This window comes from Anguilla rostrata, chromosome 7 (assembly GCF_018555375.3).
Source record: "Anguilla rostrata isolate EN2019 chromosome 7, ASM1855537v3, whole genome shotgun sequence".
Classification (NCBI taxonomy): domain Eukaryota; kingdom Metazoa; phylum Chordata; class Actinopteri; order Anguilliformes; family Anguillidae; genus Anguilla; species Anguilla rostrata.
This window is the reverse complement of record NC_057939.1, coordinates 17,925,930-17,944,297: the sequence shown is the minus strand read 5'-3', so window position 1 is coordinate 17,944,297 and position 18,368 is coordinate 17,925,930. Positions and strand designations below refer to the sequence as shown.

The following is an 18,368-nucleotide window of genomic DNA, read 5'->3' as shown; positions in this document are numbered from 1 at the left end:
ACTCTGGGGACGAGGGCCTTATTTCAGCTCCTGTAATGGCGCACGCCCTCGCCTCACCCGGCCCCCCGTCCCGTGGAGACGTCAGCGGCCGCACCGGGGCTCGGAGAGGGGGAGGCCGTAAGTCACACGCTCCCCAGGGCGCGTCGGACCAGGGCGCTCCCGACCCCTCTGCCCCCAAACCTGCCCCAACCGCGACACTTTTCAAGCGTAGGGATTGTTAACCCCGGTGTTCCACTTCGTTTCCAACAAAACGGGGTCTCTACAGCTGACCAAATCCTCTCCCAGCCCCTGACTGGCTACACTATACTGTGTAGAGCTCTAACACAACAAACAGTGCCCTGAGAAAGTATTTACCCCACCCTGATTTCCTCTAATATTGCATATTTGTCGTACTACATCTTGAGGCAAAATGTAATATGGGAAGCTGAGTAAACGCAAAACGCATTTAATTAATTTAATTTAGTTATCAAACACACATTTCACATGAATTATTCCCTTAAATTTAATATCTGGTTGCAGCAACTGCAAAAAAATGCTTCCTGTAATTTGATATCAGCCTTTTACATCACTGTGGAAAAATGTTATCCCACACTTTTTTGCAGAACTGCTATAATTCATGGTTCCTTCAATAATGGCAAGTCATCTAGGTCCCAAGGCAGAATCCTCACACCATCACACTACCATGACAATGTTTATCTGTTGGTATGATGTTCTCACTGTGAAATGCTGTATATGCCAAACATAATGGGACCTGTGTCATCCATAAAGTTCCACTTTTGACTCATTAACATTATTCCAAAAGGCTTGAGGGATCACTCAGGTCCTTTTTTTGCCAATATGAGCATTGATTTGCCCAGTCTCTTTCTTATTGTGGAGTCATGAACAATGACTTTAGCTTAGGCAAGAGAGGCCTGCAATTGGGATGTTTGTGACTTCCTTTTTCTTCTTTGGAGAAATTTTGGCAGGCCAGCTACTAGTGGAAGATTCACCACTGTTCCAAGTGTTCTCCACTTGGTGATACTGGCTCTCACGGTGGTTCGATGGAGTCCCAATGCCTTAGAAATCACTCTGTAACCCTTTCCAGACAGATATTTTTCAACAGCTGTTTTTCTAATATTTTCTGGAATATCCTTTGATCATGGCACGGTGTACTTGTAGGAACTTTGTGGTGACTACTTCACTCTGATGGTAATGTTCAATATAAGTGAGGTTTAGATTCAATAGGGCTGGTTGCAATCAAGCCTTGAAGTGTTCAATCAGTTGAATCTAATCACCAATTAAATTTGGTTAATTGGTTTATTGAGTAACTAAGGGAGCAATTACTTTTTCACATGGGTGTTTGATAAATTTAATCATTTTAAAAATGTGTTTTGTGTTTGCTCAGTTGTGTAATATTACAGTTTGTCTATAGATCTGAAACCATTCTGTACAACTGATATGCAATAATAGAGGAAATCAGGAACGGAGCAAATACTTTCTCACGGCACTGTACCTGGTTAAATAAAACCACATTCAAAGATACCTCATGCATGGGGTGGCTAATATTAGCATATCTGGGAAAGGCTTGTATGGCTGCAGACTTCACTCTATCCCAGCATGAAAACCCCTGATTTGAATAATAATAAATCTTCAGCCAAGCTCTTGATTCGCTGGAGCAGGTGCATTGATGCTGGAGCTGAATAAAAGCCTGTCCCTTCCTGGATAGGATTGATAAAGAAGCACACTATGGAGCACGCTAACACCGACTCTCTCTCCTCCCGCTCCGCTAACCTGGGCTACGGTCTGATCACGATATCCAGCACAGAGCAACACTGGAGATGCTACATGCTACAAGGTCACGAACGCAGGAAGGAGAGCGTGGCGCTGCTGGCTGGGACTGCACGAGCAGCGGCGGCATTGTTAGCATGGGTGACAGGAGAGAGAGGACCAGCATGCATCTGAATGGTGCCCCCCCCCCCACACACCCCTTTTCTCAGTATAGCCCTCGGGGTAGAGCTGTCACTCCAAACCACAGGAAGACCCTCTTACCACACTACTGTACCTACAGGCAACAGGACACCACCCGTGCAGGGGGGGTAAAGTGCTTGTGTGAATTGCTAAGATGTACACTATTGTATTATTCATGCTGTTTAAAATACCCAGGGGTTATTTCTGATTGACTGGTATAAACCTGTCCCTCGGGGTCAGTCTTCATCTAGGTGGTTCTCATGTGGATTTGGTGTCTGCAGTGTGTGTGTGTGTACATTCCTGTTTGAGCATTCGTGTGTATTTGCGCGTGTGTGTGCGTGTGTATGCGTGTGCGCGCGCGTGTGCGTGCGTATCTGCTTGGTGGCTCATGCTAATTTGCTGCTTTCCACTGGAGGTAATGAGGGAGGCAGTCAGAGAGAGAGAGTGAGAGAGAGAGAGAGAGAGCGGCGTGTGTTGCTCAGCACGCCACACAGCCTGTTTGTTTGGGAACATCAGACAGTCACAGAGAACGCACCCCAGACAGCTGAGTCAAAAACAGCTTATTTAGCCTCAGCGAGGAAGGGCCCCGTTACGTGTGCTCTAATTATTCCCTCATTGTTCCAGCAGGGCTTCCCGGCGCTGGGGACTGATCGCCCTTCTCCCCAGTGAGGAGGCTGGCGCTGGGGTGGCACTGCGCTGCGGCAGCCAGATGCCAGGCTCCATCTAGGGCGGGATTAAAGAAGGAAAGGTCCGAAATGCAGCTCCTCGCCCTCGCCACGCCCTCCAAGAGACGTCAGGGTGGGAGGATTCAGAGCAGCCCTGGTGAGTACGTGGCTCATAGTCAGTGCTGTTCACGTGACCCACAGCTCTGAGGTGTCAGTACTGCAATGTCATCTGATACACAGCCCCGACGGTCAGTACTGCAATGTCATCAGATGCAAAGCCCCGAGGGTCAGTACTGCAATGTCATCAGATAAAAAGCCCTGATTGTCAGTACTGGAATGTCTTCTAAAGCACTGTGATTACAATCAGTGCTCTGATATCATCTGAAACAGTGATTATAGTCAGTATTGTGATTTCCTCTGAAACGGTGATTATGGTCAGTGCTGTGATTTCCTCTGAAACAAAGGTACTGGTCAGTGCTGTCATTTCCTCTGAAACGATGATTATAGTCAGTGCTGTGATTTCCTCTGAAACAGTGATATTGGTCAGTGCTGCGATTTCCTCTGAAATGTCAGTGATTATGTTTAGTGCTGTCATTTCCTCTGAAACGGTGATGACGATCGGTACTGGAAGTGCTCTCAAAAGCACAGCACTGCAGATCAGCATAACCAGGAGCTGGCAAGCTGCAGTACGACTGATTTTCTGCCAAGCGCATGTACACGACTGCCATGGGTAAGAGTTATGGGCATTGCGTTCCCCTTGAAACTATTAAAAACACATCTTCTGCGATACATTCTGTATCACCTTCCCCCAGAAGACACCGTCAAAGGTCCTGCCCCACAAATATAATGCAGCATATTCAAAGCACAGCAAATAAGCAAATGTAAAAAGTAAACTCCCCCCCACTCCTGCTAAACCCCATTAGCCACCTGTGTCCTTGGAACCCTGTCGAGTTTCCGTCCGTAAAATCAAAATGCCGTAAAAAAATTAAATAATGATGATCCCCACCGAGTTCCCTTTTAGGGGAACAGGGCCCGGGCTGTGTGGAGGCCGGACTCGCGATTTGTCTCTGGTTCGGCCCCCCGGCTCACCCCTCACCTCGTGCGCCTGCTCACCCCTCACCCCTCACCTCGTGCGCCCGCTCACCCCTCACCTCGTGCGCCCCCACTCCGGCGCTGATCTTGTGTATCAGAAGTTAAGGGCGGTTAGGGTTACCGGCTGGGTGATCGCTATTTCGCCGCGCGCGTAAGCGGATCCGCTGCGTCGGGAGGCGAGGGGCGGAGCCTTGTCTGCGGACAGAAAGGGGGCTGTCCCGCAGGGCCGCTGCCAATCAGAGACCCTGCTGGAATGACCCCGCCCACGCAGAGCTCGAGAGCCCCCGATCCAACACGATTACGTGGGTCAGCCCACGATTGCGGCGAGCCCGACGAAATGAACGCACGGGGGAAACACAATAAAAAAGAAATGAAGCAGCGTGACAGAAAATGGGATTTATAATGCGGTACTCATCGCCGCTCTGAGTCCATCTCTGCGCTCTCCGATTCTCCAAAACCTCTAACGCAGAAAGGCGCACGCAAATCAGATGCACCAGGAAAGAATAAAATAGAACTCCCTAATGTTATCTGGAATCAGCTGGCATAGCAACCGCAGAGGCTGAGGTGCCGGGTTGTCAATACGGTGAGGTTGGGAGAGACAGGAGAGGCACAGATTTGAGAGAGGAGAATTAAGACAGCAGCAGCAATTGAATGCAAAGCTTTCCAGATGTGTTTCCACGCTGCACCTTAGATTTAATAATGCTAATGATGATATTACAGGGAGGTTTATGTTCTGCTCTTGTGTGTCTGGGGAGTGGGGGAAATTTCCCTTGTGTCAATACATAAGGAAATACACACAGACACACACTCTCTCTCTCTCTCTCTCTCTCTCTGACATACACACACACACACACACACACACACACAGCACAGATACTGGGGTATTACTTTGCTATGGGTGTACACACCGCCCAGCCTCTCTGTTCCCAGCTCTGCCAGTCTGCACTCAAGCTGCACAGCTCTGATCTCTGCCTCTAATCCACAGGCTTTTCTCATCCCAGAAACCCACACAAACACACTCACACACATGCGCACACACACACACTCACACACATGCGCACACACACCTACACACAAACACATGTGCACACACACACACTCACACACATGCGCACACACACCTACACACAAACACATGCATGCACACACACACACACACAAACACAAGTATGCACACACATAAACACACACAATCACATACATGCGCACACACACGCTCAAACACACACAATCACACGTGTGCATGCGCAAATACACGCACACACGCACACAAATACACAAGCGCATGCGCACAGACAGGCGTACACGCAAACATAAATGCATGAAAACATGCAAGCACACACACACACACACACACGCACACATACACAAATACAAACACACACACACGCACATTTGAATGCACAAGCTAAGGCATGTTCCCCCTGCATCACCGTGCATAAGCTTGCAGGCTGCGAACGGGGTGCCAGATTGACAGCACCCTTGCTTAGCGTTCTCTCAAGGAGAATGAGCTGAGGAGACAGCAGGTGTTTTTTTTTTCTTCCTTTTTTTTTAGCGGTGATCTAACAAACAAAGGAAAAAGCCTCTTTGTTTTGCCAGCCCCCTTAAAAAAAAGATACATTTGTAGAGCGGTACAAGCTATTTTAATTGCAAGTTCAAAAGAAATGACTCAACCTGCCCCTGGTACGGAGGAGAACGGAGAACAAAGGCTCTCTTGTTGCTGCCACTTCCGCAGCATATGGCATGCGCATCCGGGGCATCTAGCCAGGCTGTCACACTGCTTCAGCGTCTTTTCATCTGGGGAGCAGCTCCAGTGCTTCAGATGCTTACACATGTGATTTAGAGGTTTAATCATAGCCTGTGATTCAGCGCTCCTGTGTGTGTGTGTGTGTGTGTGTGTATGTACGTGTGTGTGCGGTGTGTGTGTGTTCTCTAGTGTTAAAATTGCAGGGAATAGAAGATTTAGCAAACAGTAATTGCTGTTTGAAGGAGTATCACCGCTCGGAGCCGAACACAAAAGAAAACACAGCACAGCTATATTTTTGTCTTTGAACTTCAGTGCAGGCAGAAGTTTCAGCCCTCTAGTAAGACAAAGGGCAGACAAAGAACATTGACTTACCCTTACCAGGTAATGACCTGGGGCATTTACACACACAGACAGCTTGCCAGTTTTGATTAGGATCATGCCCATCATCAGCTGATCTCTTTTCACTGAAATTCGTCCATCGCCTTTGTGCAATTCACATGAAATCATTTTCAATTAACAAAGAGGATGGGCTGCATTCAATTATTTTGATTATAACAAAGAGAACTGTTTTCAATTAAACCAATTAGAAATATTAATGTGAAATGTGACAATCACATTGGCTGCAATCAAATACAAATTGATATTATTTCAACCACTAATGGGAGAGCGATCTTCATCCAAACCTGTGTGCTTCTTAATCGAACAAAACAATCAGAATCAGCCGTGAGAAAACAAGGCTAGGTTAATTTCTCTCCTCTGTCTGTATCTCACCACGTGCCATTGGTCGACAGAGCTGTGGACTAATCATACGAACTACAAATCTCCAAATCAAGGACTAAGTAGCAAAGACAGAGAGCCCCCTTACAGAAGTGCAGAAACCGGATCGAAACGCACCAGTAAGCCCAAATAACGAATCACCGCTTATAGCAGACCGGGAGAGAGAGAGAGAGAGAGCAGGCGCAGCCGCAGTAAATTTAACGCTGTCAGTTTGAAAAATGTCACACGGACACCGAGATGACCCGATGCGAGGAGACCTGGGCCACGGCTTCTTTCGCCGCCTCGTAAAAAGCAGAGCTCATCGCCAACCAGTACTGGAATTAAAATACAGCCACGGGTTCAGCGTTTTTATTTTATAACCGACAAACTCAGTATGTATGTTTTAAATGAAGAACACTTCCCCATAAATAAGTGACCTTACATTTTCAAAACACCTGGTCTGTCAATAGGTGTCGTCGTCCCCCAGACACACAAAGCGAGCCTTTCCCGACAACAGACTGGGAGAGAATGCTTCTTTTAAAAAGTGACATAATCCTGAAAGCTTTTCATTCCTGTTGTGGAGAGTTCTTGAAGAACCAGTCATTTCAGGAGCTACTCTATCAGAGGCCTGCTTCAGGCATATCACCCATTCGCACCAAAGGTTTCTCTGAAGCTATGACATCATTTTCTGCAGTTTAGACTGCTGTAGATACGATAATATTTTATCGCCAGTCATCACATTACAAAAACCTTCTGTTGTTTATATAAAACAAAAGACATTAAGAAAAATATCAGTCCAAGATGTGTATGACTGATGGCTTCATCAGTAACCCCAACAAGGCAAGAGCATGTTAAATAAAGAAGCGATGGAATGAGGGAAAGATAAACAGCGAGAAATAGAGCGAAAGGAATTCATCCAACCCTCACAGCTACTGAACTTCACGTATGAATAGCAGCTTTCTTATCTCCTCTTTGTCATCGCAATACTGCCCCAAACGCGTGTTGAAGTAGGACGCGGTACGTCACTCGCAGCCCGAAGGCAGGAGTTTCATATCTGTGCTGTGCAAAGCCGTAATCTGCATGCTATTTCACTGCAACCCCCCACTGTAACACAATCTTAGGGAAAATTACGATAATACCAGCAAATGGAACAAGGCAAAAAACGGGCTGGCAATGGACATTTTGTAGGCTATAATTGCCCCTCTTTTCTAAACCGTGGTCTTTGTGTTTCTGTCGGCTAACTAGCAAACCTTGAAAAGCTAGAGTTTCCGAGCGCCAGGGTCTTTCAGACCGAACAAGGGTGTGTAATGCCATCACGTAATGGCATCCGAGTCATTAGATAGCCTGCTTCCATGCATCAGCTTACCGCGTGATAATTCTGCGATGCTGAGCGCAACCTGTAGGGCACCGATGTTGAGACGGACACACGTTTCATCCTTTGCGTCATGGAACATTGCTTGACCGCTAATTATCCCATTTCAAGGGGTATTAATCTCTCTTTCATTCACACTCTCTGCGGCTCGCTATCCAGGTTTAGTGTGGTAAGATACATTTCAAACAGAGGGCAGCCGCTGTTGACAGCAGCCGGTCAGAAGGCACGTATCCACCTGAGACCCGGGGGGATGTTTTTTGACATCACACAGGTGTCTTGGATTACAGTACACGATGCAGTCAAAATATTTTCAAAAATATTATTTATGTACATTTTTTTTTAATTGAATGACCCTTGTAGTGCAGGTCGCCGTATCGTAGTATCGTACAATATATGGCCCGAGACTCTGGGTCTTGGGAGGACGCACACTGCCCGTTTAGCATCCGCGGTGCGAAGCAGAGCATGCTGTGTCCATATGGATGAGGTCTGAAACGAAGGTGCCAACTGGGTGCCAACTGGGTGCAGACCTGCTGCAGCACAGCTGCGCAGCTCGCATCTGCTTTATCGGCCATTTCTGGCTTGCTGCTCGACACAGTTTGCTCAATGTTTATACACACAGGCTACAGTAGCTCATATTTTGCTCTGAAATTCTGGATCCGATATAAACGCATCGCAATAGGCCCGTCAAGAACATCAGATATTAGATAAATAGCTTATCTGCTGAAGAACAAACCTTTTCATTTTTGTAATTCCCAGGCAAAAAAATAGCCAGGGAATTATGCATCAAATAAAATAGCTTCAAAAGGCAGGGATGGCGTTGACAGATTTTGTGAAGGGGGTGAGGTGATTTTAAAAATGCACAACAGAAGTGTTAATCAAATAACCTAGCCTAGAAGTGCAGGGGGGCAGAGCCACTAGCCACCAGTTTGTGAGCTGGAAATACAGCAAGTTGAATTGAAACTTCGAACTGTTGCTTTTAGTCTGCTTGATTTCTCTCATGTTTTCATCCTCTGTGGCTTCTTCTTGCCACGGCCGATGCGCATGCATTTTAGATGAATTCTGATGCAGTGCGAATACGGTCTTGGAAGCTTAGCCTACTGCAGTCCATGCTCCCTACAATAGGCTGTGATTTCCATTTGCCAAAAAAAAAAAAAAAAGAAACCTGTTCTATTCCTGTAATATTTTCAATTCAGTCTGGCCCAAGACACATAAAAAGGAAGAATTCAACTGCAATTTCTGCACTTTTGCACGTTTGGAACTGCGGCTCAATACAAAAATCGCATCACACGGCTCCTGGGTAGCAAACAGATAGATTTAGACCGCTGTTAAACCGAACACACTTTCTCACGCCTCGTTTCGCACACGGAAATGGTGCAACGGGAGGTGACAGACCCGGAGCAGGCTCGAATTCAAACACCTGATGTGGGGAGATATAATCACCCCGAGTGATGACTGTCGGTTCAGGGCCCTCCTGCAGAGTTCCCACTCCGACCTCAGGAGGGTCACGCTGTGGAGTGTCCAGGTGAGCCGTGTTTTCGGTCAAAGCGCTGACTCAAAGCCCCGCATTAGCCGGATATCCAGTGTGGGTGCACTGTGCTCATTAACGGACCCTCTCTTTCTTTAAACCCGTGCTTATTACTGGCAGCTACAGCGGCAGGATTCCCAAATTTCGACCAGGGCGGCTCACATCCCTGCAAAATCTAAAAGCCGCTGCAGGGCACATATGTTCACGGCTCTGAAAACAGACCCGCCACACGCCCCCAGACTGCTCAGGCCTTCAGCAAAAGGCAGAATCGCGACGCTCACCAAAAAATAGCGCCGAGTCACTGCATTGCTTGATTGTGATTGATGGCGTGGTCAGAGTCTAGAGGCGGCTGCCGAGTCACGATGCACCCCCTCCCTGCGCCTCCCCCCGAACAGCACACCTCCACTCCTGCTGCAGGCTGTCTGACGGGCTCCTGCTTCAGATGCTCTGCTGAGCTGCCAATGTCACATGGTCACATGGAAGCGTGTTTAAATATAAAACAGGAACATAAAGTCAGAAACCCCGCCCAGGAACAAAGAGTCGACGGCTGGGGGACTGGGGAGGAGCGAGGGTGATTTGGGGGGTCGGAAACCACGGCGACTTTCCCCAGAACATTCCTTCCTCCACTGTTTCCGAGGTGATAAACAGCCGGGAGGTGTGGGCACTGATGCCCTCATTAATGCCACAGCTCTAATGTACCTCGCCGGGTGGGCGTGCTCCGTATGCCCTGTAGGGCTACCCACCCTGCTGCGCCGGCTTTGATGCCCGCCGTCCCCACCCCTGTCAATCAAACGCAGTCAAAAAAGAACCTTTCAGTGACATCACAAAGCAAAGGTTCAGTGTCAACAGGACGCTCCACCGGCCAGAGCTGACATTCTGCCGTCTCATTTATAACTGATGATGGCCTCAGGCCCCACCCTCACATTCACATTCACCCCGGGATCAGCGCAGCAGCAGTAGCAGCAGCATGCTGTTGCACAGATCCTTATTCAGATGAATCTCGCCCAAACTCTTCTCCCCGAGTTTTCCAGGGTAGGAAGATTTTTCAAGGGCAGGAAGTATGGCCCGTGCTCTGAGGCAGCGGCGCACGTCCGAGGCGCGTTTAACTTCACATCGTTTCTCACAGCAGTGGCATGAATGAGTCTGTAACTGCGAGGCGATCCCGCTGTCTGATAATGCTCAATCCAGCTCCCAGCAGGCAGTCACATTTCTCACTCTCCCTCTCCCTCCCTTTCTTCTTTTCTCTCTTTACTTTTTCTCCCCTTTCTCTGTCTGTCTGTCTGTCTGTGCAGCTCTGCTGTGGTTTCTGTGTACACTGGCAGGGGTGCTGGGTAGGGGCAGCGGCTGCCCGTCCGTCTGCGTTTGCAACAGCACGGACGTGGACTGCAGTGGGCGTGGCCTCCTCTCTGTGCCCGCCCTAAACCTGCCCCCCGGCAGCAGGGCCCTCCTGCTGCCCAACAACCGCCTGAGCGTCCTGCCGGCCGACGCCTTCTCCAACGCCTCCTCGCTGGAGCGCCTGGACCTCTCCAACAACTTCCTGGACAACCTGCCGGCCGCGCTCTTCCGCGACCTCGCCAACCTGACCGAGCTGGTGCTGCGGAACAACAGCCTGACGGTGCTGGACCGCGACCTCTTCCAGGGCCTGACCCAGCTGCGCAGGCTGGACCTGTCCCTCAACGGGCTGTCCGCCGTGCCCCTGGGCCTGCTGGACGATCAGAGCGGCCTGAACTGGCTGTCTCTGGCCACGAACAGGCTGCACGCGCTGGAGCGGGCCGCCTTCGAGCCCCTGGCCAACCTGCAGTACCTGCAGCTGGGCGGGAACCCCTGGGAGTGCGACTGCAACCTGCGGGACTTCAAGCACTGGATTGAGTGGCTGCTGTACAGAGGTGAGCCAGAGGGGCGGAGCTTGGGGAGCGGGGAGGGGGCAGGGCACACATGGTTGAATGAGATGAGATTGAGTGGAAGCACCGCCCTTTCCACATGGATTTATGTTTCAGGCTTTCAGTTCCATATTACAGTCATACAGCAGCTTCAGTATTACAGAGTTCTAAGTTTTTGCCCTGCATCTTACAGATTTGGGTGCACCGACACACTCACACTCACTCATAAACACACACACACACACAGTCATGCACACGCATTCACATACACACACACAAAAAATCCATAGAAAGTTAAATGGCCAAACATACAGCTAAAACCTTGAATGTTGAAATGTCAGCTTGATTGTGTCATCCCTCAGCAATACTGATGCAGTCATTTAAAGTGACAGCTAGACCCAGGAGGGTCTTGTAGTTCCCCCTAGAACGGTCATGCTGCTCACACCTGCCCAGTCCCCACCAGCCCCTGAGCTGTCCTCAGATTGACCAGCTCATATCCCCTCCATCCTGAGCGCCTCCTATTGGCTGCCACTGGCCCAGTGTGGGGTTTATATGCTTATGATGATTGTGTTTAGCATGTGTGTGTGTCTGCGTGTATGTATGTAAGCTTGTATATTCCTATATGTACTTTATTGTATGAATACATGCAGTACGTATCTCCATATGTGTCTGTTTTTACTTGCATACGTGTGTGTGTGCGTGTGAGTGTGAGTGTGTGTGTGTGTGAGTGCCTGTGTGTGTGTGTGTGTGTGTGTGTATATATGTGTGTGTACGTGTGTGTGTGTGCCAGTGTGTGTGTGTGTGTGTGTATATATGTGTGTGTACGTGTGTGTGTGTGCCTGTGTGTGTACATCCGGTGCATCTGCGATTTTTGCATCCTCCGTTGTTTCCGCTTGAGTTATTTCAGATAGCACATTCATCCACGGCTCGCTGTGCAGTCTGTGCCGTCCTCAAAGGATCAGTTAGCCTCCGTTCTGGAGACGAGCCCTCGCGGAATTATTTATACAGCTGCGGTTTTTTTAACCTTTTACTCAGCGGAGAAAGACGGGAGCTGGGCCGCACGCTACCGCACCACCGCCCCTCCCTCCTCCCCTCTCTCTCCGGCCCGCTGTGCGGCCTTGATAAATCTGTTAAGACACCACGGCGTCTGAAAATGCCGCCCCCCCCCCCCCCACACGCACGGAGACAAATGAGCTACAGCAACCTTGTGTGTACACAAAGAACCAGCCGGCGTAGGAGTACGCTTACTGTATGCATGTCAGCTCATTTATTAAACATGGCTCCCCTGCAGAAGCCATCTTTGTTTGTGATCTGGCTGGGCTGAGTATTGAATTCACAGCCAAGGAGAGCGCATATTACACCTGACCTGTCCTCAGCGCTGTTGAAATGGAGCCTTTGATCCTTCATGCTAATTGCCCCGGTGTTGCATGCAGGGGGTTTCTTTGTCCATTCTTAATATGAGCTGAGGAAACGAATAGACCTGTTTATTTGGAGAGGAGGTTCTTCTTGGCTCCCTGCTCTCTCTCCGATCTCTCACGCGCTCTCTCTCCCTCTCTCCTTTTGTCTATCTCTCCCCTGCCTCCCACCTCCTCTCTCTGTCTCTCGCTCTCCCGGGCTCCAGGTGGGCGGCTGGACGCCGTGGAGTGCACGCTGCCGAAGGACCTGCGTGGGCGGGACATCCGGGGCGTTCCCGTGGAGATGTTCAACTACTGCCTCCAGCTGGAGGACGAGAACGGGGGGACCAAAGGGGGATCCCCGCCCTGCAGCAGGCCCTCGGAGAGCGCCCCGGCGGCGGACGCGGCGGCGCCCGCCCCGGACTGCGTGCGGCAGCGGTACCGGCCCGTGAGCGTGCGGCGGGCCATCGGCACGGTGGTGATCGCCGGCGTGGTCTGCGGCATCGTCTGCATCATGATGGTGGCGGCGGCGGCGTACGGCTGCATCTACGCCTCGCTCATGGCCAAGTACCAGCGCGAGCTGAAGAAGAGGCAGCCGCTGATGGGCGACGGGGACGCCGACGGGGACGCCGAGGAGAAGCAGATCTCCTCCGTGGCGTAGGGAGGAGGGGCGCGGGGGAGGCGGACCCGCTTTTCGCCGCCCCGCTCCGTCGTCTCTCGGGCGTTTCTCGATCTCCATTCCCGCCGGGCTGTTGCAGCGCCTCCTTCCTCTCCGGTCCTCCCCTCCTCCCTGTCGTCTCGCCTCCCGTCTGTCCCTCGTGAGGAGGTAGGAGCATGCCGGGGCACGGACGCCCCGGGCACCTGTTCGGCTCGCCGGCGGAACTAAACCCATACAGACGGCTGGTAAGAGGGTTGTGCGGTAAAAATGACTACATATGAACACGGTAAACTGCATCTCAGAACAGCGCCCCCTGTTGGCCACTGACCCATTTTCCTCAGCCAGGAACATTCAGACACTTTCTCTTAAGGGTCCTGACACCCCCACTGCTACTCCATGCCCAATGATGACTGACCCCCCCCCCCCGCAACCCCACCTCAAAGAAGTGGGACTGTTTTTAAAGGAGGGGTACAGAGCCAGCACAGCCCCTCTACCACCTTAGAGGGGCCTATCGCCCCTCTGTCCCGCTGTCAGTGCCCCTCTGAAGGGCACAAACAGTCCCACAAACCCTCTTTCAGCTCACAGTATCTCTCAGCTGTCTCCACAGTGACACTAATATCCCCATTTCTCTCTATATTATACTATATCTCTGTATTATATAGAATGATCTCATGTCCTGTATTATGTGATGTAGCCTCTTTTTCATTTTTCACTATTGAATTGTTTTGTTTGTTTGTTTGTTGGTTTGCATCTTAGGTCATTATTTATTATTTTGAGCATTTGTTTACAGATATTTTAGTTTGGAAGGTATGATATCCCAGTGTAAATTGTTTTAGAGGTGGGTAGGTTTCTTCAAAAAGAAAACAGACAATATACTAATACTAATATAATAATATTAATAATATTTGTTGTGTGTGCAGTATTAGCGCTGTCAATATCTAGATCCCAGTCAGTGGATGCAGGTTTACCTTATCCGATTGTAGAGTAGGAGGAAACCCCAAATAGTTAGTCACCCATGGCCTGACCCATGGGGAACCCCAGGGCCTGATGGGTGCCAGATATGCAGGAAGGCAGAAAAAAGAGGGAAAGGCAGGGGGAACATCATGCTTTTCCCTCCACATAGGGCACCCCGACAGCCCCAGTCAGAGTGACTACTATTTTGCCCTACAGTATAAACCAATGCCTCTGAGTGTTTGCTGGTAGATATTCTAATTTTGTTTGTTGTCAGTTTTTGTTCTCCCCGTTTAGTGTCCAGAGTGTCTAATGTACCTTCTTTTGCTGTATTTGTCAAATGCATTTTCGTGTTGTTTCTCTGAATGGGATAGTCATGCTTAGTTCTGTGTTGACGGACCAACTTCAGGTGATCAGGTTTTTTTTCACCATGGCGGTGTGGAGCGTGAGCTGAGAGACGTGTGCGAGGAAGGCGACTGCGTTAATTACGGTGTTTGGGCGCACATCGTCTTCCACAGGGAATGTTCCTTCTCTTCTGCTCTTTCCTGGCTGCCCAGCAGGGCTCTGTCACGAGAGAAGCACTTTGCATTTTTTTAGGGGAATCCATTTTAAAAATAATAGTGGTGCAAATGGCTGAGGATATAAAACACATTGAAGAGTCTTGGTCTAAAGCACTTGCCAGCAATAAGTGTTTCCCCGATAAGAAACTAGGCTTGGCCCTTGACACAGTACTTTCCCAAAATGAAGCACAAAAGTGGCTTCCAAGCCTAGCAACAGAGGTATAAGCAGAGGGACACTGTCCTGTGCGGCTGTGAACAGAGAAAGAGCAGGGAGAAGGCTGCTGTGGGCCCAGACCTCAGCTGATGGACAGGTGAACATGCACGGGTGGATTGTGGGATTGTTGCCTGTTGCCTAGGCAACAGACGACAGTTCTTTCTGACCACCATTAGCCATTGGGCCATTAGCTGCTGTACGAAGGGTTAAGTAAAAAGCAATTAGCAAATAATAATAGTGTAATTGTGATTCTTTTTGTCGAGACAGAATTTGAGGTCTTCCGTTGTACAGAAATGCTGCAAAAGGTAGTAGGACTGGGGGTTATGGGTAATCTGCAGAGCACATTCTCTTGATTACCTGTGAAAGTGGTGATAAGTAAGCAGACAGGACGTCTCTATCTCCCTTAACCTTTAAGCAGTGACCCTGGGGCATGCTCTGCTGTCAGTCACTATGCCAGGCCTTACAGTGAACCGGGTGAAATGAGGACAGAGGAAAAACAGGAAGTAAACATTTACATGTAAACTGATGCGGGCCTGGGGTGGGGGGTGGCATTACATTGCTACCCCCCCTCCCCCCGCTGTCCCCAAAATCAACCCCACAGGGTCTCCCTCAGAGGGAGTTTAGCTGCATTTAAGACTGGTCCAAGGAGGTTGCTGGTGATATTTTTGATATTTCCTTCATTGTCACACACACACGCACCCATATACAGATTTACAAACACTGTCACACGCACACACACACACACCCATATGCAGACTTACAAACACGCATGCACACGTACATGCACAAACACACACATATACAGACTCACACACACAAATACACACATACCGGTGCAAACCGACACACACACCCACACACACACACACCCAAACACACCCAAACACACGCACACAGATACCAATTCCCCATGCTGTCTCTGTGTCAGCATCACCTATTCTCCCCCTTCTCTGGGATTTACTTTTTTGCCAACTGTCAGAAGCAAACCTCACAGCTCGCTGGCGGCTGGGACAACACACACGACTACGTGCACTTGCATTCTACAGTGCCTCTGTAGAAAATTCCAGAGGCTGTTTTATTTTTTACCTCATTCCTTGAGCTCAAACATACAGCACACAGCAGCGGTGATTATCAACCACAGCTAGTAACACCAACCCCTTGTACCAGTGCCCCTATAAATCACCCTTGTGCATTCCACCTTCATGATGATTCACTTGGGTAATTACAACGGTCTAATGTATGAGTAAGACCTCTATAAATGCCTGTCCAATAATGAATGTGGGCATTCACTATGCCCAACAGTGCTGATGCAGTTTGGAAATAAGGAATTTAAAAAAGCACAGCTTAGGATGGAAGAGGAATACTGAATAGAACTAAAAGTGCAAGAGGATCAATCCAAATTAAATGAAATTGGAAAACAGTTGTTTTATTGGCTCTCAGGAAATAACTTCAGTTTGTGAGGTTTTGTCAGTTGAATCTAAGAAACGTATTTTTGTTGGGCTGAAGGATCTAATAAATTATTCTGTCGAGTGACACTCTTTTGTGACTGTACTGAATATTTTAGGTGGGTAACATATAGGAAAAGGCAATTAAGAGTCACAATTATTTGAATTCAGGCACCAACCAGTGCTATAGCATTTATAAGAATATGTAACAAAGCTTTATCGGTTTATATTTGTTTCAAATTTGCTTTAAACAACGCTCTCTATGTGAAACAGTGCCATCTGGAGGTACTAATGATAATAGCACAAACAACAGCACACCAAGGCAGAGGTGGACAGGCTTAAGAATTTGAGGTAAAATGCAATCAACATAATAATTAGTTAAAGAGCAGAGGGAAGTGACCAGAATGGCATTAAACATCCCATTCTCATACATGTAAACATGTTCATATTTTCCAATACTACATGGGTTTTCAATTGTGTGTCCAATATATGGAACTCATCCTTACCAATAACTAGGACAATGGCTGAACAGTCCCATATGTAACCATTATATAGCATACATGTGCTACGTTTCTGTGAAAAGTGTGTCTATGTGTCTCTTGGTATCTTATAACATATGCTACAATCATATTTACCAAGTAATGTAGAATGTGTAGAAATGTTTTGAGCAGTACCTTTTTTTGTAAAACTATGATATTAACAAAAACTAAATCTAAAACCCAGAGAGTAACTGTGTGCAGAACCCTATACCATTCTACCATTCATCTTGTTGCCCTTACGATTGAAATAACAATTGTAAGGATATTATTGTAGATTGTCATTGGCACTGAAATGGCTCTACCGTGTATATCCTCTACGATGAAGGTGATAGTGAGTTTACAAGCTATTATAGTTCTCTGAGAATTTAAAAAATCATGAAATTATGAGTGGTTTAACATCCTCAACATTTAAAAAACGCACTTTACGAATGCAAAAGAAGCTATTAATTGTACAAAGCAATTTAGTAAACAAGAAAATGTGACAGCAGCCTATTTTTTCCACTGTAACAATAAATTAATGAATACAGTGCTGAAACATAGTTTAGTTTAAAAAGCTGTACATCTATCAAAACCCAAATAATACATCTCAACTTACAGCAAATGTCAAGTGCACTGCATCTTTCCTATAACGAAAGCCAGTCTAGCAAGAATTATTGTGGAATACAGTTCTTAATGTCTCTGCCCTCACCCCTGCCCCCCCCCCCCCCCCCCCCCATTCTACATGCCCCCTCAGCTACTCCTGCCCCGATCCGTTGACCACATCTGCATGTTAGCCATTTAGGGCCTGATTTACTAAGACCTTTAGCACATGCAAAACCTTTCAGGACATGCAAAACTCATTACACAACCAATAACTGGTGTTGAGCAAATACCACGACCAATCATTGGTCATGTTATTGGTTTTGCGTGTGCTAAAAGGTTTTGTACATGCTAAAGGTCCACGTAAATCAGGCCCATAGTGCACAAAAACACACTTCCAAATTCTCTGCTAATATGGATAAATATAACTGGGTGGAGAAGGATTGCTGCTCTTGGCTGGGCAGACTGAAAAGCTGGCCCTCTTTTAAAGGGGCTCCAAGTTTGCATTACTAGACTACGTCATCATGTATTTATTTATCTATTTATTTATTTATCTGTTTTTCTAAAAATTGTTATAAAGAAATTATATGGGATGAAATAAAAAATGCTTCTTTATTTTTTGCTCAAAATTACAAAGCTGTTTGAAATACTATTTGTGGGTTGTGGATTAAGATCTGTCAAAAAAACAAAAAACAATAAAGAATGTATTTCCTTAAGTTCGCGTTCTCTTTGATCCACAGAAAACCACCACCAGTGCAGTGCCTGGCTGATTAGGGGAGCAACCCATGTTATGCCTGCTGTATGCTGTACAGCTAATTTCTCTCACATGCTGTATCCACCTCCACTTCAGGAGATACCTATGGGACCATGCCTCCCCCCTCTATGCCCGCTGTCTCTGCCCTACCCTCCCCCAGCTGTCAGTTAGCTCTCCAGCAGGGCTGTCACGTTAGCTCAGGGCTAACTCCAGGGACTGGGGGGTCTACAGAAACTCTCTGTAGCTTTGGCATCACTTTCACTGTTTACTGACAGGAGATTCCTCATAGT

General features: G+C 48.0%; 2 protein-coding genes across 8 annotated transcripts in view; one reads left to right on the top strand and one right to left on the bottom strand.

Annotated features, from left to right (window-relative positions):
* The window catches only part of lrtm2a (leucine-rich repeats and transmembrane domains 2a), a 23,648-nt gene extending 5,608 nt beyond the window's left edge, over positions 1 to 18,040 (top strand). Inside the window, exons 2-4 of one of the 2 annotated variants that reach the window (XM_064343376.1) lie at positions 2,575 to 2,769; positions 10,397 to 10,990; positions 12,606 to 18,040. In XM_064343376.1, the coding sequence (XP_064199446.1) occupies positions 2,703 to 2,769; positions 10,397 to 10,990; positions 12,606 to 13,039 (1,095 nt within the window). In that variant the 5' untranslated portion in view covers positions 2,575 to 2,702 and the 3' untranslated portion in view covers positions 13,040 to 18,040. Of the gene's footprint in view, positions 1 to 2,571; positions 2,770 to 10,396; positions 10,991 to 12,605 lie in introns of both variants that reach the window. The other variant, XM_064343377.1, reaches the window with a different exon arrangement.
* Positions 1 to 18,368, bottom strand: part of cacna2d4a (calcium channel, voltage-dependent, alpha 2/delta subunit 4a) — a 112,029-nt gene that overhangs the window by 52,548 nt on the left and 41,113 nt on the right. The window lies entirely within an intron of this gene.